The sequence below is a fragment of the Alexandromys fortis genome, unplaced genomic scaffold (genome assembly GCF_014885135.2).
Source record: "Alexandromys fortis isolate MF-2015 unplaced genomic scaffold, M_Fortis_MF-2015_v1.1 scaffold_27, whole genome shotgun sequence".
NCBI lineage: Eukaryota > Metazoa > Chordata > Mammalia > Rodentia > Cricetidae > Alexandromys > Alexandromys fortis.
In genome coordinates this window covers 3,123,537-3,134,866 of record NW_026067952.1, presented here as the reverse complement: position 1 = coordinate 3,134,866, position 11,330 = coordinate 3,123,537, and the positions used below count along the sequence as shown (strand labels likewise).

General features: G+C 52.3%; 2 protein-coding genes across 2 annotated transcripts; one reads left to right on the top strand and one right to left on the bottom strand.

The window, feature by feature from the left end:
* The first annotated feature begins 868 nt into the window (after window positions 1-868).
* Window positions 869-3,562, top strand: Ube2c (ubiquitin conjugating enzyme E2 C). Its single transcript, XM_050151093.1, has 6 exons — window positions 869-1,054; window positions 1,330-1,357; window positions 1,850-1,936; window positions 2,597-2,801; window positions 2,904-2,963; window positions 3,331-3,562. The coding sequence occupies exons 1-6, from the start codon at window positions 954-956 to the stop codon at window positions 3,387-3,389; spliced, it is 540 nt and encodes a 179-aa protein (XP_050007050.1). The 5' UTR covers window positions 869-953; the 3' UTR covers window positions 3,390-3,562.
* A 3,158-nt stretch (window positions 3,563-6,720) lies between these two features.
* Tnnc2 (troponin C2, fast skeletal type) lies at window positions 6,721-9,413 on the bottom strand. Its single transcript, XM_050151191.1, has 6 exons — window positions 9,360-9,413; window positions 7,801-7,852; window positions 7,563-7,706; window positions 7,366-7,480; window positions 7,048-7,184; window positions 6,721-6,849 (listed from the first exon to the last, which is right to left on the bottom strand). The coding sequence occupies exons 1-6, from the start codon at window positions 9,360-9,362 to the stop codon at window positions 6,818-6,820; spliced, it is 483 nt and encodes a 160-aa protein (XP_050007148.1). The 5' UTR covers window positions 9,363-9,413; the 3' UTR covers window positions 6,721-6,817.
* Between the last annotated feature and the right edge of the window lie 1,917 nt (window positions 9,414-11,330).

Sequence of the window (11,330 nt, the reverse complement as noted above, 5' to 3'; positions counted from 1 at the left end):
GACAGCTAGCCCCGCCGGGGTTTGATGGCCGACCAAAGGGAAAATGCTGTTGGCCTTTATTACCCCAGTGTTACAGGCTAACACTGACCTGCAGAGGTAGCACAGCAAACCTACTGGAGAACCATAAGACGATTACATTTGTGGAGATGAGTGTGTGACCCTGACTGACATCGAACTTGGATCCGCCTGCCTCTGCCTGTGTTGGGATTAAAGACATTTTTGTTTCTTTGAGACGGTCTCATATAGCCCAGGCTAGCCTAAAGATAACCTGGTGTCTCCACCTTCCAAGGGATTCAGGCGTGCACCACCGGAACCACGTTTTCTAACAATCTGCTTCAACCGGCAACCTTAGGTTCACCTGCCTAAATTCTTTTTAAGTTCTTGGGACCCAAACAGAGGTAGTTAAGTCATTTTAAATAGGATGAGGAGAAAAGACTTCCAGCTTGGGGGACGACAGCACTGTCAAAAAGTGATCCCCGCTGAGCCTGTGCCACGGGTTGGGACGGAGCACTTGGGAAGTGAAGGCGAGGGGGGTGGTGTCAAGAGGTCAAGGTCGCAGCCTAATCACTGGCCAGCGACTGGAGTCCGGCTCCCAAAGGACCGGGTCCGGGGAGGGGGCGGGGGTTGTAGTCGTGCAGACGATTTTTTGACCCTTTAATGGGCGGTCCAATGGCCACCAATCTGCTACCGGTTTGTTAGTTAATGGTAGCTCTCCCCGGCAATCGGCTGTCCGACGTAGGTCCCCGTCGTCCAATCGCGGCGCGTTACTGGGTGGCCTAGCGGTTGCGCAGAGGCAGAGAGCTCCAGGGCGCCCATTGGCTGGATCAAACCCAAGCGAGCCTGTGATTGGCTCTCGCTGCAGGAGAGTTAGGATTCAAACGCGGGCGGCGGCCCGGAGCCCCGCAGTTGCTCAGTCGTCTCCGCATTGCTGTTCCGCTGCCAGCGTCCTCGGAATGGCCTCGCAAAATCGCGACCCAGCGGCCGCCAGCGTCGCCGCCGTTCGCAAGGGAGCCGAGCCCAGCGGGGGTGCCGCCCGGGGCCCGGTGGGCAAGAGGTGAGTAGTGCGGAGCTCACCCCCGGGCCTCATCCCCGGTAGCCGGTGAGGCATGGGACACAAGAGGGGCACCAGGAACGCAGGAGATGAAAGGCTGGGTGCGCTGCCAGGCGGCTCTAGGAGCGCTGGGCTTAACATGCAACAGAAGGTTCACCCGGGTCCTCCTGTGGATGACGAGTGTGCCTTCGAAGAAGAGGCGAGGCCTCCATGACAGCTCCTCAGGATAGTCGGGTGGCAGCAGCCATGCCACAAGTGACCCCTACTTCTCTTTGCAGGCTACAACAGGAGCTGATGACCCTCATGGTGAGTGACGGCATTTTTTAAGATCATTTGGCCCACCCTCCCTTCCCCCACCCAATTATCAGTTACCTTTCCGTCTTTAGGTTCCTTTCTAATCCGTTGGGTGTAATTTACGCTCTTATGGGAAATCCTCTGAACACAGCAGCCGGCTTCCCGGAGTCATGGGCTTATCTGGGCTCAGCCCTGCCTACTTTCAGCCCCAGCTCTGACCTCACCCTCCCCACCCTTCTAGTCTCTTCAGACCTTGGAATTCTCCCTTCCGGTGGGCCTTTGCTGTATCCCCCTAAATATCAATTCGCAGGTTCTAATGCCATATAATTAATTTAAATTCCATGTGCTTCCCTGTTCCACTCCTTCCTCCTGTGATTTGACTCCAGCTGCTCTGTTTAGGGCCTGACTATAATGATATCAGGGCAGGCCCTCCCCCAGTGATCCCTTTGGCTATGCCTGAAAGTGTACTCTGGAATCCAGCAGTTGGGTGTCTTCTTCCCACAGATGTCTGGTGACAAAGGGATTTCCGCCTTCCCTGAATCAGACAACCTGTTCAAATGGGTAGGGACCATCCATGGAGCAGCCGGCACAGTAAGTGTGGTGTGGGACTTGGGGTCACTTTGCTGAGTGTGACAGAGGAGGCGACTTCAGTCCCCTGTGCCTGTGGCCATGTTCTCTGAGTACAATGGGAAGGGGCTCTTTGGGCAGTGCCAGTTAGAGACCACGGTGAAGCGGGAGGCCACAACAAGCAGCTGCCCACTGCTGCAGATCTGGTTTTAAATCAGAAATTGGATCGGAGTCAAATCTAAATTTTTACTTTCTTTTATTTACTTTGCTGTTGCTTTTGGTTTTTGAGACAGGGTTTCCCTGTGTAGCTTTGGGGCCTGTCTTGGAACTCTCTCTGTAGACTAGACTGGCCTTGAACTTACAGAGCTTCATCTGCCTCTACCTCCTGGGTGCTGGAATTAAAAGCGTGTGCCACCACCTCCTGGCAGAATTTTCACATTGACTAAGATACTAATTGCACCTCTCTGGTAGCCCTCAGGATGCCCTGTCTCAATCTTTTGACCTTTTGGTCACTGATATCCCCCCAGATGGGAAGAAAGCACCCGGAACCAACTTACCACATTCATTATCTGCTGGTCAGATTTCAGACTCAAAAGTCATGACCTTATTTGGGGCTTGAATAGAATGTGGGGTTGAGGGGTGCACAGGGGACTTACTTCACCCTTCTTTTCCCCCCAATGCCAGGTATATGAAGACCTGAGGTATAAACTCTCACTCGAGTTCCCCAGTGGCTACCCTTACAACGCACCCACAGTGAAGTTCCTCACACCTTGCTACCACCCCAATGTAGACACCCAGGGGAACATCTGCCTGGACATCCTCAAGGATAAGTGGTCCGCGCTGTATGATGTCAGGACCATCTTGCTGTCTATCCAGAGCCTGCTAGGAGGTAACTTCTGAGACCACCCACTCCTGCACACCATGGTGGGAGTTTGCCAGGGCTCCCCTGAACCTGCCTCTTAACCCTTGACTGTTCTGACTCCATCCACAGAACCCAACATCGATAGCCCATTGAACACACACGCTGCTGAGCTCTGGAAAAACCCCACAGGTAGGTTCTTCTCCAGCCTTCACAGGGACCCTGTGATGAGTTGCCCTGTTGCTTCCTCCATACTTAAATAAAGGGATCTTTGGGTAGAATGTGTCTCCTGACCCTGGGTGGTAGTGGTACCTGCAGAAGCAGGCAGAGCTCAAAGGAGTTCAGTTCAACGCCAGCCTGGTCTACAGAGCGAGTTCCAGGACAGCCAGGACTACTTGGAGAAGCCCTGTCTCCTGTACCTTTCCTTGACTCTGGAAGCAAGTCAATCACGGAGCCAGCTAGATGGCAACAGTGGGGGGTATCTACTGGGCAGGGAGAACAGGCCCTGCCGGCCGCCCCCATCCTATCACTTACCTGAGACCTGTTTGTTCTCTTCCAGCATTTAAGAAGTACCTGCAAGAAACCTATTCAAAGCAGGTCTCCAATCAAGAGCCCTGACACAAGATGTCCAGCTTCTCCTTGTGTCATCTTTTTTCTTAGATGGTCTGTCCTTTCCTTGATTTCTACGCTGTGGTGTTATTTTTGTTTTATTTGTCTTTTTAACTTAAGTCTGCTTAAGCCCTTCCAATGTATATTAAATAAATACATGTTGATTGTTTTTGTATAAGTTACCCTCAGCCAGTGGTACCTGGGACAAGAGGGGAGCTAGCTTAACATCTGGGTGCTGGCCTGTTGGTTCCAGGGTTGGAAGCAGCTGATAGACAGTGGGGCTGAATGTAGGTTACTAGGGTGTGACCTTGTGTGTCTGCATATAGTCTTCACCAATAAAGTGGGTGTCACGATAATGCTTGTTTGCCTGGAGGTATAGCTCCCTGGCAGAAAGCATGTTGAATACCTGTGAAGTCCTGGGTTCAGTTCCAGCCCCAGATTAATGTCCGTTTCTGAGTTACAGCATGCACTGTGCCAGTTGGGTTATAGATGAGGCTAAGCCAGACCCTTAAGCTCAAGAATGTGTAGGAGGACTGGAGAGATGGCTCAGAGGTTAAGAGCAATGCCTGCTCTTCCAAAGGTCCTGAGTTCAATTCCCAGCAACCACATGGTGGCTCACAGCCATCTGTAATGAGGTCTGGTGCCCTCTTCTGGCCTGCAGGCACACACACACAGAATATTGTATACATAATAAATAAATTCTTTAAAAAAAAAATGTGTAAGAGAGGGAAGCACTAGACACCCACTTTCTAACATGTTATATGGGGGGCTCAGGTTACCCTACAGCAGGTCCGAACTCTGAAAAAGAAAGACTGAGCTCTGAACTCAGGTCCCCACGCATGGTTTTATGCCAGGGGTTGGGGGGGGGGGCACTTTCACCTCCTCCATCTCCATGAGGACCCTCCCCAAGTCGGCTGCTTGAAGCAGCTGGTTGTGCAGGCCTGTGGGAAGAGGGAGGCCAGGCAGAGGGACAGGCCTGTCAGGAAGGTTCTAGTCAGCCCCGTTAACTACTGTTAGCCCATCCTCAGTCCTGAGCCCTTACAGCCACATGTGGAAAAGGAAAATTGAATTGTCAGTTCAGAAGTTAGTGTTTCTCTTATAATTCATGTAATGTGGGCAAACCCACTTGGGATCTTGTCAGGGTTGCATTTCTGGTGAGCCCCAGGTTACTTTTGCTGTGGTCTAGTTAACATACAAGATGTTCAGCAAAGGGTGTGGTTCGGTTAGAGTGCCTGCCTACCGTGCACTAGACCCTGTCTGTGTTCAGTCCCCAGAAACACAGTAGCAGTCTGGTCTATATGGAGTTCTAAGGCAGAAGCATGTTATCAGGACCCTAACTTATACATACCAAAAACAGGTATGAGTTCAGCACGATGAGACATGCCTGCAATTCTGGCAAAGGAAAAAGGTGTGGTCCTGGAAACAGCACAGGTGCCACCTAGAACAGACTTAGGACGCCTAAGAACTGGAGTGGCTGTATTCATGTCTGCCTTGGAAGGCTGGGACATGTGGTCCTTAAGGTGGTGTTGGTCAGCTGACCTCCCCTGTCACAAGGACCCAGAGTTGTTTCTAGTTAAGAACCAAATAAGGGGCCGGGCGGTGGTGGCGCACGCCTTTAATCCCAGCACTTGGGAGGCAGAGGCAGGCGGATCTCTGGGAGTTCGAGGCCAGCCTGGTCTACAGAGCTAGTTCCAGGACAGGCTCTAAAACCACAGAGAAACCCTGTCTCGAAAAACCAAAAAATAAATAAATAAATAAGTAAATAAATATTAAAAAATTTAAAAAATAAAAAAGTTTAAGTGGAGGGGCTGGAGAGATGGCTCAGTGGTTAAGAGCACTTGTTGCTCTTGCAGAGAACCTGGGTTTGGTTCCCAGCACCCACATGGTGGATCCTAGCCATCTAACTCCAGTTTCAGGGGATTTAATGCCATCTTGTGTCCTCAGGTACCAGGCAAAGGTGGTGCCAGACACACATGTAGGTGAAACATTCACACTCATAAATCTAAAAGAATAAAAATGTTTCCGTGGGAGGAAGAAGACAGGACAGGAATGGAGAGGGTGGGTTGTAATCATGAATAAAATAACAGTAAAATTCAGGATTACAAAAATGGTGGCAGGCTGGCTGGCATGGTGGCGCACACCTTTAATCCCAGCATTCAGGAGGCAGACCGCTCACAGATCGCTGTGAGTTTGAGGCCAGAATGGTCTACAGAGTGAGTTCCAGGCTAGATAGGGCTACATAGAGAGATCCTGTCTCAAGAAAAAAGAAAAAGAATGGCAGTAAGGGTGATCCTAATATTAGCAAAAGGTACATATGCTATGTACAATGGAATGGAGTAGAAATGTGGCCAGTGGCCCTGCATTTGCCTAGCGTGTACCTGGGCCCCATCTCCAGAACCACGTAAGTGCCAGCATTTATTAAATGTTTGCTCTGTGTCAGGAGCTGTTCTACTTCATCCACAACTACTCTAGAACTTCTGTCCCCCGTAAGTATTCGTTATTTTCGTTTTAACAGATGAGGAAACGGAGACACAGAGAGGTTGAATTTATCACAGGCAGAGAGGGTTCAAACCCAAGGCTAATTACTGCCCTCAATTAGTTCTGGTTTGGTAGCAATTGAGTGGTAGGGAAGGTTAATGGCGTTGTCTGAATCACTGGGGGCTGGGATCCAGGGAGGAGAGATATCTGAGCCCGGGCTTGTGGGTTGACGAATACGCCAGGTTCCTAAGAAAGGCACATCCTTCGGGATAGAATTTCACTTTAGCTAGGTCATGCCTTTGGCCCTTTGGAGCGCAATGGAGGGGGCTGAAGGGAGGGAGATGAGGGACCAAAGAAACGACGCTCTCTTCCAGCTTTGCGCCTGAACAAAGTAGTTCATGCAGCTGTCTGGGGTGGATGGAAAGATCCCTCCTCCTCAGGATGGACCTGCAGAGTGTGAACGTAAGACCCAAGAGTTTCCAAAAATGGTGAGGGAAAAGAAGCGTTGCCCCCTCCCGGGTTCCAGCTTCCGCACACCTTCGCCCTGTCTCAGGCGCTTTTGCTCGACCGGCAGTCAGGTCACCCAGCGGCTCCCCTTCCTGCAGCCCACTTGCCGAGCTGCCCACGGCCAGCGCCTGCTGCGGGTAGCTGGCCGCGAACCTGTAGAGCCGGTCGAGCACCGCCAAGCACTCCGCCGCCCGTGCCTCGGGCTCGCGTGACCCAGTTCCTTTTCATATACCGCCGATCCCGGGAACGCTCTGGGCATAGGGCAACCCCTATGATCCCTTACCCTCAATCATTTCCCCCGTCAGTCAGGCCAGCTTTGCAACGTCAGCTTTTATTCCTTCCAGTCACAAAGTCCGGAGGAGCGGCCCTTCCCTGGTGGGGCGGGGAAGGCAAGGGTGGAGTTGTCTACACCCAGGGGACCTGCGATCTGGGTGGAAGCGAAGGCCGGCTCGTTACTGAACGCCCTCCATCATCTTCAGAAACTCTGCGGAGAAAAAGAGGGAAGAGCTCAGGGGTACCTCTCCGGGGGCAGCGACCTGGCCTGGGCTCTCCACTCGCAGAGGGGCGCCTAGTTGCTCTAAGCGGCCGGAGCACCGTTCGGGGCCTCAAGACAGTGGGAGGGAACTTAATCAGGCTACGCCCAGCCCCACCTACAAAGCTAAGAGCTCCCGCTGGCCCTCACCGTCGAAGTCAATGCGGCCATCATTGTTCTTATCTCCGTCCTTCATCAGGGATTCGATCTCCTCATCTGTCACGTGCTCCCCAGAAGCCCGGAAAATCTCAGCCAGCTCCTCAGCATCAATGTAGCCGTCTGCGTTCCTTTTTTTTTGGGGGGGAGGGGGGAGGGATGGACAGAGCAGGACACAGGGAACCGGTGAATTGCTGGAGCCATGCCTGACGTCTCAGCTCACACCCTGACCCTGGCCAGCCTGCCCCATCTCTTCAGGCCAGCAGGCTCTCCATCTGCTCCCAAGTCCGTGATCCCAGACCCCACACGCACCTGTCAAAGATGCGGAAACACTCTGCCAGCTCTTCTTCGCTCTTCCCTTTCGCGTCCTCTTTCATCTGGCGCACCATCATGACCAAGAACTCCTCAAAGTCGATGGTACCGCTGCCTGCGGGGAGCGGGCCGCACACTTAGCCCAGCACGCCCTGAGCCTCTCCCCACCGCGCCCTGCCCTGGAGGGCCCAGCTCACCATCCTCATCCACCTCCTCAATGATGGCATCCAGTTCCTCTTTGGTGGGTGTCTGCCCTAGCATCCTCATCACGGTGCCCAGCTCTTTAACGCTGATGTCCCCACCACCATCAGCATCAAACATGTCAAAGGCAGCCTTGAACTCTACCAGGGGGAGAAGCGGAGAGGGATGAGTGAGGCCTTGGATTGTCAGCCTCCCACCTATTCTCCTCTCCCCCAGTGGCACATTCTCACTCACCAGCGATCATCTCCTCGCTGAGGTAGGACCTGGCCTCGGCCTGTTGGTCCGTCTGGAGAAAACAAAGAGAGAATCAAGAGCACAGAAGGGCAGAGTCTCACCTCAGTTTCATCCTCCTCAGCCCCGCTTGTTAGGAAGTGCCCTGGGCCCTCCAGAACTACTCCAAACCTACTGCCCCGCTCAGGTAGCCCTCAGTGCCCACTGCCAGTGCTGAGGAGAGGGGACACAGACGATGCCCATAGTTTTCTCATTTATCCTCTGGAGCCCTAGAAAAGAGCCAAGCCAGGAAATCCCCCATCTCAGCAAGTCACACTTCCTGGGCCGCCTTGCCAGAACAATAAAAAATTGGGGGAAGGAGAGGGTTTGGGATATGGTAGCACCAGAGATTTTCTAGTTTCCCCTGTCTCCTAATGCTGCTTGGTACTTGACAAGTGGCCATAAATACTTGTCCTGAACTAAACAACGGAGTGCAGAGTCACAGGACACTTGTCGAGTGCTCAGAGGCTGAGCCCACAAGAAGACATGGGCAGCTTTGCCTTAGAGGCGAAGTTTCACACACAATCCTTGGAGTAGACCCCTCAGGCACTATGGGTAGACCCCTCAGGCACATGTGATGGGGTGGCCGTGCCTTGCTATGGAAATAAGGAAATTTGGTTCTGTTTCAGGATTTTGGTTTTGAGATAGTCTTGCAATGCAGCCCAGGTTGGCCTGGAACCAACCCGGCCTCAAGTTCTCCATTCTCCTGCCTCTGCCTTCTGAGTACTGGGTTTCCACATGCATAAAAATCACACGTGACCCTGAAAATAAGGTCTCTGTGGATTTTTCTAGGCCATAGTCAAGCCAGGGCAGCTAGGTCAAGGCTTTGGTGACTTGGTGGTGAGGAAGGGGTGATTAATACCAAGGCGCTCTTCAGCCAGCTGGCCCAGATCCTCCTGCCCTCCTCCACCCCTTGGCCTGACCCAGGAGGATAGGCTATTTTTAGTTGGGCATGGGCAGCTGGTCTCTGGAGTCCAATTACTCCTTCAAGTGAAGTGGGAAGGAGAAGAGGATGGCAGTCCCAGACTAGGCCCTGTCTGTGGATGGTCAGGGTCTGTAACTCGGGTCCTACTCCTACTTCCCATCACCCTCAGGGTTCTTAGAGGCCTGCACCTGAGCTGACCATAGGCCCACAGACCTCCCATTGATGGCCCAAAGAACCCTTTCTTCTCTGGTTGCCACAGGCTTAGCTGGGCCTAGGAAGCCAACTTCCAGCCTCTGCCTTTCTGGGTGACTTTTGCCTGCCCTCAGGGTTCCTCTCTCTCCCATGAAGCAGACAAGCTGAGACCCTTTCCACACAACCCTGGCTGCGGAATATCACCATCTCACGCCTCAGAAGGTGGCCGGGACGTCACAGCCTTGAGGATGAATTCCTGGAACAACCTTCCCAGGATGTCCCAACAGGACTTGGGTTCCAGCAACCCTCATCTTCCACCTTCAGATGACCACGCTGCTGCCCACAGAACACCCAGTTCTGGGACTGAAAGAGGCCCATCAGCAGCGATGTCCCCTCGTGTCCTTACCATGGTTGCTGGTTACAGGGGCTCCTCAGCTGTGGGTTGTCTCCTTTGCACTCCACCACCCAAAAGTGCCCCAGATCTCTCTACCCCCTAGGATTTGTAGGGGCATCCTCTCTTCCCTCCTCCCTGCTCCCCAGAACTGGATACCCTGACCAATCAGATCCAGGGGTCAGCAAGCCCCACCCCTCCCAGAGTCCTAGCCCATTACCTAATTTAGCCAAGGGCCTTTGCAGGGAAATTGAAGCTTCTGAGCAGGTGGCAGCCTTGGCACCACATCCTCCTGGATTCTTAGGAGAAGGGCCTGCCCTGCTCACTGTCTTAGGGAGCTCCCTAACCCTGGTACATTTGCTCCGAGATGGAAGAGGATGTTCAGAATAGAGACAGCGTCGTGGGAGTGGAATGGGAAGAACCCAGGCTTGAAGTCCCAAATTCAAGATGCAGTCATGCCTCTGAGCCATATGACTGTGGGCGCATGGTGAGGCCCCTCAAAGTACACCTCCCTCCAAGATAGAAGTGGCAAATGTGAGCCCAGATGAACGAGTCGCCGAGCTTGTACCATGGCCCAAGGGGGGAAGGATACCTAGAACACCACTTACTAAACTCCCACAATGTCTCCACACTGTGTGGAACGCCTCGGCTCCGTGATCTCATCTGGTGTTCATCCTGTGAGGTGATAACTATTATTACCTCCATTTGGCTAGAGTGCTTTGTAAATCACACAGGCCTACAGAGGAATTCTTTTACCCCTTAAGAGGCCAGGTCTCGCCGTCCCAGGATGGCCTTGACCTCCTTAGGTAGCTGAAGACAACCTTGAGGTTCCAGGCAATCCTCCGGCCTCCACCTCCAGAGTGCTGGGATCTACAGGCATTTACCACTAAACCCTGCTTAAGTCCTTTAAATGATTTTGCAACTGAGTCTCCACTGTCAGCTGAGCTGGCCTCGAACTCCTGGGCTCAAGCAGTCCTCTTGTCTTAGTCTCCAAAACCTCTGAGACTGTAGGCATGCCTGATCTATCTATGATATACTTATACACAGCATAAGCCGTGCTGGGAATCCAAGCCGGGGCCTTGTGCACGTTCCAAAGCGCTCTACCAGCTGAGCTACATCCCCATCCTTGGTGAGCTTTTCAAACTTATTTTTTTAATGCATATGGGTGTTTTGTCAGCATATGTTTGTGCACTGTGTGCATGCCTGGTGCCCAAGGAGATCAGAAGAAGGCATCGGATCCCACAACTGGGAGCCACTACGTGAGTGCTAGGAATTGAACCAAGGTCCTCTGGGGCTCTTGACCACTGAGCCCCAGCCTTGGCAATTCTTATCATTTAACTTTACTGGGGAAAAGTTAGGACAAGCAGGCCTCAGGGACCCACGCAGAAGACGCGCTCAGAGGAGCCGGTCGGTGGTGGCACACACCTTTAACCCCAGCACTTGGGAGGCAGAGGCAGGCAGGCAGATCTCTGAGTTCAAGGCCAGTCTGGTCTACAGAGAGAGTTCCAGGACAGCTAAGGCTACACAGAGAAACCCTGTATTGAAAAACAAACAAACAAAAAAATGTGTACAGCGCAACGAGTTGAAAAAAAAATGTGTACAGTGAACATGGGGCTTTGTTAGGAAGAGAAATGAGCAGTAGAAAAGAAAAAGGAGTCTTCTCTTAAGTTATGTCTATCCAGGGGTAGGGCATTTAGAACCCAGCTTTTGGTGAGGAAGATAGGTGGTTCTCTAAACAGCAAAGAGACAGAAGAGACAGCAAGTGACTCTGTTCTAGACATCAAGTATCTAGAACTTCCCTGCCTCTACAAAGCTAGGTTCTAGAGTCCACTGTTTGCTGGGCCTTAGAGGGTCAGAGGCTGAGGCTTCATTTTTTTAAATCCTTCTTTCTTTAATTATTATTTTTTGGGGATAGGGCCTCAGTAGCTCAGACTAGCTTCAAATCCACTACGAAGTTGAGGATGACCTTGAACTCCCCATCCTCCT